Source organism: Dipodomys merriami, unplaced genomic scaffold, assembly GCF_024711535.1.
Source record: "Dipodomys merriami isolate MVZ:Mamm:240054 unplaced genomic scaffold, mDipMer1.0.p SCAF_5, whole genome shotgun sequence".
In the NCBI taxonomy this organism is placed as follows: Eukaryota; Metazoa; Chordata; class Mammalia; order Rodentia; family Heteromyidae; genus Dipodomys; species Dipodomys merriami.
The window spans coordinates 69,097,707-69,112,645 of NW_027206068.1; the positions used below are offsets into that span (position 1 = coordinate 69,097,707).

The 14,939-nt window shown below is 39.0% G+C and overlaps 1 protein-coding gene across 2 annotated transcripts in view; it reads right to left on the minus strand.

Annotated features, from left to right (window-relative positions):
• Braf (B-Raf proto-oncogene, serine/threonine kinase) overlaps positions 1 to 14,939 on the minus strand; it is a 134,468-nt gene that overhangs the window by 69,549 nt on the left and 49,980 nt on the right. For both annotated transcript variants that reach the window (XM_069996914.1, XM_069996913.1), the window contains exons 3-5: positions 14,154 to 14,417; positions 1,909 to 2,012; positions 688 to 790 (exon numbers count right to left, since the gene is read on the minus strand). In XM_069996914.1, coding sequence (XP_069853015.1) covers positions 688 to 790; positions 1,909 to 2,012; positions 14,154 to 14,417 — 471 coding nt within the window. The remainder of the gene's footprint in view (positions 1 to 687; positions 791 to 1,908; positions 2,013 to 14,153; positions 14,418 to 14,939) is intronic.

Here is a 14,939-nt window from a genome sequence, read left to right on the forward strand (position 1 = left end):
AATAAAGGTATCAAATAAATTCCTATCCTTATAGATTGTTGTACAATCATTACAAGACTAAAGCTAAGTAAACTGAGAATGTTCTGTTGAATAAAAAAGAAGGAAGGTAGGGGTATCATACAGCATTACTTTCATTTTCTATTTAAAAAAGGAAAATGAATGGAAAGTGATTAAGAAAGCACAAAGAAAACTTTGGGCTTAAAAGTATAAGCATACAGTGGGAGGAAAGGGATGGTAGGGGAAAAACAAAGGAGGAGGCAACAATACTTGATAAGAAATGTACTCATTACCTTACTCGTAATTGTAACTGTACAGTATTTTCATAATAAACTTATTTTTAAAAAGTATAAGCATACTTTTGTGTATTCAGAAAAAACTGAGATGATAATAATCTATATAAATATAAACCTACATAAATTTATTAATTTATATAAATGTTGCTCTCTAGAAGACTATTTCATTTTTTAAATTTTTGTATCATTCAGATTTTTTAGTAAACATCCATTGCTTTAAGTTACAACAAAAGTCTAATGATTAAAACTCTTTAGCTTCAAGTTTTAGAGAACAGAATTTTAAAGTAACATGTCAATTACCATATTATTCACTCCTATTTCATATCTCCTAAACAAAAACACATTCATAAGACCTGAGTATTTTCTGACATTTCCAAAGTATAAAGGTACATACAAAGTTGTGTGTTGTGAGTGGAACATTCTCCAACACTTCTACATGCAACTCCTCCCCAGTAAGCCAGGAAATATCAGTATCCCAACCAATAGGCTTCTTCTCTCTGAAAAATGGAGACATAAGCGCTTCTTAGTTATCATATGAAAGCACATTACATACCTCATGCTGGAGATGTGAAAACTGGTTATTGAGGGGCTAGTAATAGGGAGGTTTGGGTCCCTAGTCTTCCATCGTTAGAAATTTAAGTGGCAATAAATTTTTAAGTTTACCCCAAATAAATGTATCACTCTTGGACAAACAGCAGGGTAAAGAGATGTACTCTTTTCTTCAAGTCAGCTCCAGAAAAGACCTACAACAGCAGAAAATGGATTTTTCCTGGGGTCAAACCCCCTCCCCCCAAAAAAACCAAAAACAAAAACAAAACTACCGGTACAGATTTATCTATCCATTTAGAGAAAAAGAGTACTCAAGGGACATGTTCTGAGACATGATTCAAAATGTGGTTTCAAAAATTTGGAAAGTGAGCCAGGCGTGGTGGCTCACACCTGTAATCCTAGCTACTTAAGAGGCTGAGATGGGCTGGGAAGGTGGCTCAAGTGGTAGAGCACTAGCCTTGAGCTGAAGAGCTGAGGGACAGCACAGAAAAAAAAAAAAAAAAAAAAGAGGCTAAGATCTGAGGATAGCTGTTCAAAACCAGCCCACAGGAAAGTCCATGAGACTTTCCAATAAACCACCAGAAAACTGGAAGTGGTGCTGTGGCCTTGAGCTGCAGAGCTTAGAGATAGCACCCAGGCCCAGAGTTCAGGCCAACCATCACCACCAACAACAAAAAAAATCTGTCAAGTCTTGGAACAATGTTAGATACTTTCTAAAAGAAAAACAGCTCAATAGAAAAGCCACTTTTTAAATCAATCCTTTGAAGCTATGAGTTTGTATTAAAAATGAGAAAGCTCTGGTATGGCTGTATTATCCAAATATTTAAAAATTTCAAAAATAGCAGAACTGCAAACTCCAGAAAAGTATTTGATCAGAGTAACAGTACAGTCAGACAAAGTCATTAACAGCTTGTAAGATTTCTTCAGGCTAACTTAGGATGGATTTTTATTTTTGAAGCTGATTTTCAATTCTTAGGTTTAGAAAAAGTTCCTACAAAAAACCCCAAAGTTTAATGTCTGATGGTTTTATCTTTATACACAAATTCACAACACATACAAACCATACCCATCCTGAATTCTGTAAACAGCACAGCACTCTGGGATAAGACCTCTCATCATGAGTGCTTTCTTTAGGCTGTCTCGGACTGTAACTCCACATCTTGCAGGTACCTACGGTAGCATAAATACAGATAAGAGATATAGAAAATAGATTTTTACTTCTAAATCATTTTTTAACTCAGCAATTTATCTTTAGTAAACTTTAATTATCATATGGATTATTATGACAAGTTGTGGGGTTTTTTCTTTTTGGTAATATGGCTTGACCTCAGGGACTGAGTGCTGTCTCTGAGCTTTTTTTGCTCAAAACTAGGGCTCTACCACTTTGTGCCACAGGGCCACTTCTGGTTTTCTGAGGTTAATTGGAAGTTAGAGTCTCACATGGACTTTCCTGTCCAGGCTGATTTCAAACATCGATCCTCAGATCTTAACCTCCTGAGTAGCTAGAATTACAGGTTTGAGTCACCAGAACCCAACTATGCCAAGTTTAACATCATTTCTATAAGTCATTTAAAGGAAAACCAGAGTCAAATATCTATTATTTTGCCAACATAAACCAAAATTTTTTGTCTTTTATTAAAATTTGAAATATTTTGTATATAAAAAGTAGGAAGTGTAATAGTACTTTACTATCACCCCCCAACATAATATACCTATCACTGAGAAATAGTTGTCAACATTTAAAGCCAATTTTGATCCAACATTGTTCAAAGCTGCAATCCTTCAATCACAATAATGGTCCTTAAGAGACATCTACCTGACATTAAAGAAAATATTTGTCTTCTGAGCATAATTGATACTTACTGTTTAGTTGTCTGGATCCCTATTTCCTCTGAGAACTACCCTTTTCTAGAAACCCACTAGGTACTAGAAAACTATCAACCAAGGCTTACGGCTTTTTGGGCAAATCATCTAATTAGTTTCCAATATCCCTAGCAACTGGCCTAGGTCTACATAAGCCTAAACAATATCAAGTTCTTTTCTATACCCAAATGCTGACTGAGACAAGTTACTGTGCCTATTGTGGTTACAGTATGCCATTCAAATCTGGAGCCCCCAAAACACCGGTTAAAGAATGAACCTAACACAGGGACAAGTACCATCAGCAACAGGAATGGGAAGGACAAGGTAAACAACAACAACAAAAAGATAGTTATCTGTTTAGCTTTTCTGAAGCCTCGTGTCCCCATGTGAATTTGATATGGACTAACGAGGGACAGTGGCAACATAGCGGGAACAGTTTTTATTGGGGGAAGTGACAGGAGGAGAGGATGTTTTAATAATTATAGTAACAATCACCTCATTATTCAATCACCTTAAAAGTTCTTTTTTTTTTTTTGGTCCGGTCGTGGGGCCTGAACTCTGGGCCTGGACGCTGTCCCTCAGCTCTTCAGCTCAAGGCTAGCGCTCTACCACTTGAGCCACTGAGCCACTTCCGGCTTTTTTCTTTTTGCTTATGTGGTACTGAGGAATAGAACCCAGGGCCTTATGCGTGCAAGGCAAGTGCTCAACCACTGAGACACCTTCCCAGCCCAACCTTAAAAGTTCTTAAAGCAACTTAAAAGTTTCTGAAGAAATTTGTAATTTTCATGTTTGAGGGGAAAAATGAAATAAAGGCAGTTCAATTTTAATAGTTATTTAAAGGGAAACAATTCAGAAAGATTAATGCAAACCTGTGATTAGAAACAAAAGGAGGTAGGTGCCAATGGCTTACCTCCATCATCCCAGTTACTCAGGAAGGTAAGACACAGAGGATCTCAGGTCAAATCCAACCCAGGTAGAAAAGTGCATGAGATTCTATCTCTAAAACTGAACAGCAAAAAGCTGGGCTGGAGTTATGAACACCAGCTAAGCAAGCAAGCCAAGAAAGCCCAAGGTCTGAGTTCAAAACTCTGGTATTAGCAAGAAAAAAAATATTAACAGGAGGCATATTTTAGTCCAATATATCCATTAAGACTAGGTACCACCAGACACTACACTAGTGGCTCATGTCTGTCATACTAACTATTCAGGAGGCTGAGATCTGAGGATTGTGGTTGGAAACCAGATCGGGCAGGAAATCCTGTAAAACTATTTTTCTTTTCTTTTCTTTTCTTTTGACTGTTGTGGAACCTGAACTCCAGCCCTGGGCTATCTTCGAGCTCTTCAGCTCAAGGCAAGTTCCCTTCCACAGGAGCCATAGCACCACTTCTGGTTTTTTGGTGTTAACCGGAGATAAGAGTCTCACAGACTTTCCTGCCTGGGCTGGCAGATCTCAGCCTCCTGAATAGCTAGGATTACGGGTGTGAGCTACTAGTGCCAGGCTTGCTGAGACTCTTATCTCCAATTAATTATCAAAAAAGCCAGAGGCAGAGATGTGGCTGCTCAAGTGGTAGGACACTAATTTTGAGCAAAAGAGCTCAGGCCCAGGCCCTGAGTTCAGGCCTCATGACCCAAAACAAAAATAAACCAAAAAAAAGTATTTAAGAAGTGACTGAAAAAGCCAGGTGCCCATGATTCACGCCTGTAATCCTAGCAACTCAGGAGACTAAGATCTGAGGATCGAGGTTCAAAGCCAACCTGGGCAGGAAAGTCTGTGAGTCTCTTATCTCCAATAAACAACCAGAAAACTAGAAGTGGTGCTGTGGCTCAAGTGGTGGAGCATTTGCCTTGAGCTGAAGAGCTCAGGGACAGTGCCCAGACCTAGAGTTCAAGCCCCACAACCGACCAAAAAAAAAAAAGGCTGGAATATGTCTGACAAAGAAGTTCATGTGTTAAGAAAGCTATGATAGTATCAGCCAAATGAAAAAAATATATATATATTAAATAAAAACATAAAAATGATGTTATGTAGTCACTAATAAAAATGTACTCTCAATGCAAAGGATCTGGGGGCTGAGCAAGGAGAAAGATATGACCACGAGATGGCAGTGGTACACGAGAGCTTTACTTGGATGATACCTCTGATAGGTTGTGTACAGTCCTTTCCAGTCTGAGACCAGACTATCCAGAGGGTAAGGTAGGGGGACAAGGGAACTCCCAGAGGGAGAGGATTGAAGAAGAGGGTGCTTATTACATGTGTCACTAAAATTGCTCAACAGAACAGCAGGGTGCCTTCACATGAAAGAGCTTCAAGTCTTTACAGAAGTCAGGGAAAATGCAATTTTATGGAGCTTGTAAACTGAAAATGTGCATATCAGGAATGTATTTAAAACCATCAGATAAACAAAAACTGTACTTTCTAGAAATAATGAACTGAAGGTAAAAGCTCTCTCCTCTGTCACTCATCTTGTACCTAGAACAACATAAAAACTTCCTAATTGGAATTCTTACCTTTACTTTTAAATTTAACCCAATCCTTCTACCCTATGTTTCCAGAGAGATTTTTGTGGGTTTCTTTTTGTTTTTTATTTGGGGGGGGGGTCAGGTCGTGGGGCCTGAACTCTGGGCTTGGGCACTGTCCCTCAGCTCTTCAGCTCAAGGCTAGCGCTCTACCACTTGAGCCACAGCGCTACTTCCAGCTTTTTTCTTTTTGCTTATGTGGTACTGAGGAATCGAACCCAGGGCCTCATGCATACAAGGCAAGTGCTCCACCACTGAGCCACCTTCCCAGCCCCCCAGAGAGATCTTTGTAAAAAGGTATCTTAACTTGTTGTTTCAGAGTCTTGTGAGAATCAGATGAAAGCTTCAGATGTGCTCTAAAACAAAACATTTTGGAGGATTCATGTTACCTGAATACCATGTCCCAGACTGCTAAGAAGTCCCACTTGTAGTTCCCATTGTATTACAGAGAGTATAGATAAAAATTAGTTTTCTAACTCAAGGCCTGTGTTTCCCAGATCTTTAGTTGTTCTACCCCTTTATTTCTATTCCTTCCCAGAATTTCTTTGAAGCATATAATTAAACTGTTCATTCCAAATTTCAAACCACTTAATTTATTTTTTATTTTCTATTCCTTTAATTATGTTATTTTCTTGACTCTGTTATGGAACATTCTCATTAAATTTCAGAAACTTTGAAAAAATAGTATAATTACAATATAAATTCATTCTCTTTGATTCTAAAATTATGATTTTTTTCATACTTGCTTTCTCTTTCTCTACATTCAGTTATTCATAGTGTTATGTGTAAACAAGTTGTTTCAAAGTAATTGACTGAGATAGATGGCCAAAAAAATGTCAAGAATATTTATTATTTTGTTTCTGGAGGAACTGGGTTTTGAACTGTTAGGTAGGCACTCAACTGTTGAACCAGGCCTCCTGCTCATAGTCACTCTTGAATTAGAGGGGGTAAAGAGGAATTCCTTCAAGCATTAGGCATGTTTTGTATCTTAATCTGTAAGGCAATATTGTATGTTAAAAATCACAAACCTGTACCCTTGAGAGTCATACACTTTACTAGGTTGAAGTTGCAGTCATCATGATGCTTCACCCCTAAATATTTAACGGTGTATTTCCTAAGACGAAGGACATTCTTCACGTGATTACCATTAGCACACTTAAATTTAACAGTGTCGGGCTGGGAAGATGGCTCAGCGGTAGAGTGCTTGCCTTGCATGCATGAGGCCCTGGGTTCGATTCCTCAGCACCACATAAGCAAACAGAAAAAAGCTGGAAGTGGGGTTGGGATGTAGCTCAGTGGCAAAGCGCTTGCCTAGCAAGTGCAACGTCCTGGGTTCGATCCCCAGTACCAAAAAAGAAAAGACAAAAAAAAAAATACAGTTAAAAAAAAAAAAAAAGCTGGAAGTGGTGCTGTGGCTCAAGTGGTAGAGCGCTAGCCTTGAGCTGAAGAGCTGAGGGACAGTGCCTAGGCCCAGAGTTCAAGCCCCACGACCGGACCCAAAAAAAAAAAAAAAAAAAGAAAAGAAAGAAATTTAAGAGTGTCATAACACCAAATATTCTATCAATATTCCAAGTTTCTCATCTCAAGAATTCCTTTGATAGTTCTTCCTTAACTCAATACCAAAACAAGATTATACATAGCATATAGTTTTGTTTACAGAAGACCTCCCAACCCTGTTATCCTCTATGACATTTACTCTATCAGAGACCAGGCCTTCTGAGTTTGTCTATTTGCTTCCTAATGGTACTTAATATTTCCTATAAAATGGAATGTTCATAAACCTGACATTCAGTGCAATCATTTCTTGCAAGAATATTTCCTAGATGGTGTCATCCACTAAGTTTGAAATTTCAAGATTATTTAGAATCTCTATTTGGTTCCTTAGGAATGTAATTCTTCTGTTCTTAAAGTTTTCTAACTCATGAGATAGGCTGTTTCTTTTTCTTTTCTTTTTTGTTTTTGGTCAGTCTTGGGGCTTGAACTCGGGGCCTGGGCACTGTCCTTGAGCTTCTTTTGTGCTCAAGGCTAACACTCTACCTACCACTTGAGCCATGGCGCCACTTTTGGCTTTTTCTGTTTATGTGGTACTGAGGAATTGAACCCAGGGCTTCATGCACACTAGGCAAGTACTCTATCACTAAGCCACATTCTCAGCCCCATAGACTGTTTGTTTTTGTTTTTTGATGCTGGTCATAAGGTTTGAACTCAGGGCTTAAGCACTGTCTCTGAGCTGTTTTGCTCAAGGCTAACCCTCTAACCACTTTGAGGTATAGTGCCCTTTCTAGCTTTGGGGTAATTAATTATAGATAAGTCTCTCTGGAATTCTCCTGCCCAGGTTGGCTTCAAACTGCAATCCTCAGATTTCACCCTCCTAAGTAGCTAGGATTACAGGCATAAACCACTGATCTCTGCTGTTGGTTTTATAATTTGGGATGTCGAGCACTTCAAGGTATTATCTTTTAATTCCCTGAGGCCTAGATGGGCCAAGGAGGATTTATGCCTGCTTCTGCTTCAGTACTATAACCACTCTAGGACCAGTTGTTATGTTAATTTAAAGGTTCCTGGACAATGTAGGCAATGTAAATATGAACCTGACACTAGAGTAAGAGCAGGTCCACAGTTTAGGGATACTATAATCTCTAGACTGCTGGCCATAACAAATTTCATTGTTATATATGCTTTGAAACCCTTCAAAGGCACAGCTTTATGTGACAACCTGAGCTCTATGTTTATGATACATGCTGAAGACCTAGTCTTGTGTCCTCAGACATTGACACTGATACCTCTCTGTGATACACAGTGATACAATGAGCCCACTGAATCTCACTAACTTCAGGTAAGCTCAGGCTAGCAGTGTGTTTCAAGCATTAGAGCATGAAACTAGCAAGTGTGAAGCACCAGTTCCACCAAAAAAGAAAAAGAAAAAAAATTGTTTTTAGAGGTCATATAACTGTGTATACACTACAACAATGCTGCTGTAAATAGTATAAAAGGAGCTATAAACAAGCTGTAGACAGATTAGCATTGCTGTATCCCAATAATAGTCTGTGGCCCTGAAATTTTAATTTTAATTTTATGAAGTATTATTTTCCCTTTCATTTTGTTTCCCAAGCATTTAAAACCACAAAACTCATTTTCAGTTTGTAGGCTACGCAAGAACAGGTTGGATGTGGTCAGTGATACCATAAATCAGTTCACAGATGCCTCTGATTGCTTAGTTCCTTCTTGATTTTCACTTTCCAAAGGAATTTCTTACTTGAAGTACATTTAAATAAATGTATTTTACTCAGTGTCACTTGATGAGGCATATTTCTAGACATAAGAATACCACAACTGTGGTGTTAGTAGTATAGTGGTGAGCATAGCTGCCTTCCAAGCAGTTGATCTGGGTTTGATTCCTGGCCAACACAATGCAACGCAATGCAATGGGCTGATCCTGGGCTGGGATGTAGCTCAGTGACAAAGAGCTTGCCTAGCAAGTGCAACATCCAGGGTTTGATCCACAGTACCAAAAAGAAAAGAAAAAAAAAAGTTTAAAAAAAAATATGCCACAAATATGGCATAAATGGGAAATTTCTTAAAACCCAATTACAGTACTTGTAATGTGACAATTTCTCACATTTTTGGTTTTTTGATTTAATAATAATACCTCTCAGAAAAATCTTCAAGTACAACTACTGCGTTAGTTTATCCTTTCAGAGACTGTGTTGTACTACACGATACAACAGTATCGTAATTAATGTGAAAATTTCCTAGTATTGCTGTATTGCTTTTGTCATTATAAACAATATTTAACAAAAACCTCCTCATGTATCACTAATACTAGTGCTTGTCTGCCCCCTCCCCTCCCCTCCCCACTCCCCCTCCCTTCCCTTCCCTTCCCTTCCCCTCCTTTCCTTTCCTTTCTTGGTCGTGGGGCTTGAACTCTGGGCTTGGGCACTATCCCTCAGCTCTTCAGCTCAAATCGAGTGCTGTACCACTTGAGCCATGAAGCCACTTTTGATTTTCTAGTGGTTTATTGGAGAGAGGAATCTCGTGGACTTTCCTGCCCAGTCTGGCTTTGAACAGTGATCCTCAGATCTCAGCCTCCTGAGTAGCTAGGATTACAGGCATGAGCCACTGGCGCCTAGCTTAGTGCTTTTATTTCTATGAACTAAATTCATAATGCTAGGAATACTGGCTTGGAACACACAGTATTTGTGAATTTTCATAGATCTGATCAAAGTGCTTCATAATAAGCTCTACTCCCCTCACATTTCCACCCACAGTGTAATGGACTTCCTCTATATACCCTTGCCAGTAATGATTTAAATTTTGCTGAACAGATGAAACTGTCTCATGGTTGTTTAATTTGCATTTCTCTTATAATAGTGAATTCGAATAATGTCCATGTACAATTTAATCTTAGAATTCCCTTCCTTTCTCTCTCTCTCTCTCACTCTCTCTCTCTTTCTTTCCTTTCTTTCTTTCTTTCTTTCTTTTTTTCTTTCTTTCTTTCATCCTGGGGCTTGACCTCAGGACCTGGGCACTGTCCCTGAGCCTCTCTGTGCTCAAGACTAGTGCTCTACCATTTAAGTCACAGCATCACTTCTGGCTTTTTTGAGTAGTTTATTGGAGAAAAGAGTCTCACAGGGACTTTTCTGTCTGGTCTGGTTTCAAACAGCAATCCTCAGATCTCAGCCTCCTGAGTAGGTAGGATTACAGGCATGAACAACCAGCACCCACCTGCACCTTAGTTTCTTAGTTGCTGGAATTATAGGTATGTACTACCACATATGGCTGTGGTAAACTGCTTATATCTTAAATGAACTTTAAGATGTAGGTCCAATTTATTTTCTTCTAGACATACCAACAGTAAAAATTAAAATATTTACTTTTTTCTCTTGATTGAATCTTTTTGTCATTTTAAATTCTTCTAAATTCTGGGATCAATTTCTAGATACGTATTATATTCTGTAGGATATAATATTCTACAGTGCTGAGTACCCAAAACATCTTGTTTCTTGCCCCAACTCAAAAATGGCTAGAATTGTCTATTTATTTTCATCTGATCATTGATGACTCGGTTCCATCATCATCTAGTACTCAGTTTTCCAGTGAGAATCAATAATCCAAGGCTCACTATGCTTTGTGAAAGGGTCTGATATTTTCTCTCTTAGAAGTTTTTAATTACACAGTATGTGTCCAGATCAATCTCCAGTTTCCTTTTCCTGTTGATGATCAGTGTCATTAATTATATGAAAATGAATGTTTTTTTCAATACAGGGAGATATATTCTTATGCCTGAACAGTTCTTCCTTCTATTTTATTCTACATTTATTAAACAGAAGTTGTAGCTCTTGGATCTATTTTTTTTCCATATTCATGACTTTCATTTTTTTGTTAAATATTTTAGTAAATGTTCTTAGCTGTATCTTTCAAAATACTCATTAATTCCTTTTTTCTATGCCAGTTGTTGGGCTTGAAATCAGGGTCTGAGTTCTGTCTCTGAGCTGTTTCACTCAAGGCTAGCGCTCTACCACTTGAGGCTGAGATGTGAGGATCGTGGTTCAAAACCAGCTGGGGCAAGAAAGTCTATGAAATTATTATCTTTAATAACCACCAAAAAGTTGGGACATGAGCCAGGCGCCGGTGGCTCACGCCTGTAATCCTAGCTACTCAGGAGGCTGAGATCTGATTTCAGGCCCAGGCCCAGAGTTCAAGCCCCACGACCGACCAAAAAAAAAAAAAAAAAGTAGCTCAGAGACAGTGCCCAGACCCTGAGTTCAAGGGCCAGGACTAGCCAAAAATTAAATAAATAAATAAATAAATAAATACTGGAAGAACCTATGAGGAATGAGATGGGTGGCTGCAGACTGTTTTGTAATATATGCTGTTTCAAAAACAGGTTTTCAATTTGCAGATAACTTATGTAAAATTTCACCTTATAGATTTTCTTTTAAGGAGGTATCCATGCAAAGGTATCATTTAGATATTCTCCATTTAATTATAAGATAAATTTTATTTTAATCCTAAAGAAAAGAATAAGGAAAAACTGAGAATAAGGAGAACTGACTGTAATTCTGCATAGTGAATAATTTAGACCCTGCTTTGTTACCACCAACTCTTGTCTGTTTTTGGAAGAAAGGATAGGAATGATTACATTCTTGATAACTCCTTTTGAAAGGAACAGTAACATCAAAATCTACAGGCTTGTAGATGGAAAGTCTATTAGTTCTTAGTCTTTCTTTGGGGGGGGGGGGGGGAGTCCGGTCATGGGGCCTGAACTCTGGGCCTGGGCACTGTCCCTCAGCTCTTCAGCTCAAGGCTAGCGCTCTACCACTTGAGCCACAGTGCCACTTCCGGCTTTTTTCTTTTTTCTTATGTGGTGCTAAGGAATCGAACCCAGGGCCTCATGCTTGCAAGGCAAGCGCTCTACCACTGAGCCACCTTCCCAGCCCTAGTTCTTAGTCATAATCAAAAAAGGAACCAGAGCTGGGCGCTGGTGGCTCATGCCTCTAATCCTAGCTACTCAGGAGGCTTAGATTTGAGGATCGTGGTTCAAAGCCAGCCTGGGCAGGAAAGTCGGTGAGACTCTTGATCTCCAATAAACTACTATAAAACCGGAAGTGGCGCTGTGGCTCAAATGGTAGAGTGCTCATCCTGAGCTGAAGAGCTGAGGGACAGCACCCAGGCCCACGACTACTACTACCACCACCAACAAAAGGAACCAGGCACTAAGACTCATGCTTAAAATCCCAGCTACTCTGGAGGTTGAAATCTAAGGATTGTTGACCAGATAAACCAGCACGGGCAGGAAAGTCAAGGAAATTTTTATCTCAGATTAACTACCAAAAAGCAGGAAGTGAGCTATGACTCAAGTGCTAGCCTTGAGCAAAAAAGCTTGAGAACAGCTGATTTCAAGCCCCAAGACAGACAGACGAACAGATACACATACATAGGCACACACACACAGAGACACACACAGACAATTCAAAAAGGAGCTGGGTGCCAGTGGCTCAAGGTTGTTATCCTATTCAGGAGGCTGAGATCACTGGGTACCAGTGGCTCACGCCTGTAATCCTAAATATGCAGGAGGCTGAGATCTGTGAGACTCTTATTTCCAATAAACCACTAGAAAACGGGAAGTAGCACTGTGGCTCAAGCGGTACAGTGCTTGCCTTGAGCTGAAGAGCTGAGGGACAGCGCCCAAGCCCAGAGTTCAAACCCCACAACCGACCAAAAAAAAAAAAAAAAAAGGTTGAGATCTAGAGGATTGCAGATTAAAGCCTGTCTCAGAAGAAAAATCTATAAAACTCCCACCTCCAAAATAACCAGTGAAAAGTAAGGCTAGAGGGCTGGGATGTAGGTCAGTGGCAAAGTGCTTGCCCAGCAAGTGCAATGTCATCCTTGGTTTGATCCCCATTCCAAAAAAAAGAAAAGACAAGACCAAACAAAACAAAGAAACAGTTAAAAAAAAAAAAAAAAAAACCTCAAAGAGAAAAGTCAGGGATAAAGATGCACCTGAGCCAACAAGCCAGGAAAGTAAAAGTCCCTAAGTTCAAACCCCAAAAACAGGGCAAAAAAAAAAAAAAAAAAGTCGATCCTGGGGCTTGATTGAACTCAGGGCTTAGGTGTTATCACAGGGGCCTCTTTGTGTTCAAGGATAGTACTCTACCACTTGAGCCACAGCTCCATTTCTGGCTTTTTCTGAGTAGTTTATTGGAGATAAGAGTCTCACAGACTTTTCTACCCAGTCTGGCTTTGAATCATCATTCTCAGGTCTCAGCTTCCTGAGTAGTTAGGATTACAGGTGTGTGCCACCCATACTTAGCAAGAAGAAATTTTTTTGGGGTCCGGTCGGGGGGCCTGAACCCTGGGCCTGGGTGCTATCCCTCAGCTCTTCAGCTCAAAGCTAGCACTCTACCACTTGAGCCACAGCGCCACTTCCAGCTTTTTTCTTTTTGCTTATGTGGTGCTGAGGAATCCAACCCAGGGCCTCATGCATGCAAGGTAAGCGCTCTACCACTGAGCCACCTTCCCAGCCCCCCAAAAGAAATTTTTATAAAACAAAAACTGTTGCCCTGCTGAGTGCCAGTGGCTCACGCCTATAATCCTAGCTTCTCAAGAGTCTGAGGATCACTGTTCAAAGCCAGCCCAGGCAAGAAAGTCCATGAGACTCTTACCTCCAATAAACCACTAGAAAACCAGAAGTGGTGCTTTGGCTCAAGTGGTAGAGTGCTTGCCTTGCTGAAGAGCTGAGGGACAGCGCCCAGGCCCAGAGTTCAAGACCCACGACTGATTAAAAAAAGAATTGTTACCCTTTTATTTTTGGCTGTCTAAAGAGAAAAATACCTATTTTGAATCAGCTGATCTGGAACTTATCAGAGTAACAATATACATCAAAATTAGTGATGATTATAGATATATCATTTATCAAGGATATTGACAATATTGTACTTGAAGATTATAAGTCATCCACTTTAATTCTACTTATTTCTCTGCTTTAAATGTTCTTTCAGGGTATACTACTTTAATGATAGCAATACCACTAATCAAAAAAAGGTATTTAGACAAGAGGAAAACTATCAATTACACTGGAAACTCAGCATGTGATTTGGTAACTCAGACTAGAGATTTTTTTTCAAGACCCCACCAAAAAAGCTCATCACTTGAAATTGTATCTAGTATTTAGATTTAAGGGTCATTGAGTTTACTAGCTAGGAATAAAGATGAAATCTGACAATATAATTTAAGAAATATACAGGTTGATTAAAAACCCAAAAAATTAAAGCAATACAGGTTGGCACTGAACAGTTAAATCTTTCCTATTCTTATTGAAACTGATGCCTCCATTTGTGTGACCTGTGAATATAAAGTGATTAACATACTAGTTTTCAATTCATTTTTTAAAAGATATTAGGAAAATGACAACATTAAAAATTGACTCACCACTGTCCTCTGTTTGTTGGGCAGGAAGACTCTAACAATAGGTTTTTGTGGTGACTTGGGGTTGCTCCGAGATACATCTGTGGGATTTTGAAAAACTGAAAGAGATGAAGGTAGCACTGAAAGGCTAGAAGAAGAAGAAGATGTAACAGTGTCCATTGATGCAGAGCTAGAAACAGAAAAATCAGTTCCGTTTCCCAGGGATTCCAATAACTGTTGTTCTCTTTGTTGGAGGGCATCTAGCTTGCTGGTGTATTCTTCATAGGCCTATAAAAAATAAAGTAGACTCATTTTGGATCTGGACTTATCCTGACATTAACACAAGAAAATAAGAATTTTCAGTCACTGATTACCATCTATTTATAATCTAGCTAACAGGGTTTCAAATTACAAGCTACAAAGTAAGTGTCAAAAATATAGTAATTGAAAACTTAAAACTCTTCAGTGGAAGAATTGTTATAAGATACCATTGTATTACACTGAGAAACTTGACCTACATATATTTTGTATCTAGATGGTCTATGAAACTTAAATTAAACTTAAGTTAAAAAGCATGGAGTTTCTAATTTTCTGGCCAAATACTAATTTATGTCCCAAACCACATATTTAGCATAAAATAATATATAAACAAAATTACACTACAGCAAGGATAAATATCACCTCTTTTATTAAATTTACTTTTTTCAGAAAGATATATGAAGTTTCACACCCCCTCCCACACACTCTGAAAGAACGCAGAGCTGGACGCCCATGGCTCACACCTGTAAGCCTAGCTACTCAGGAGGCTGA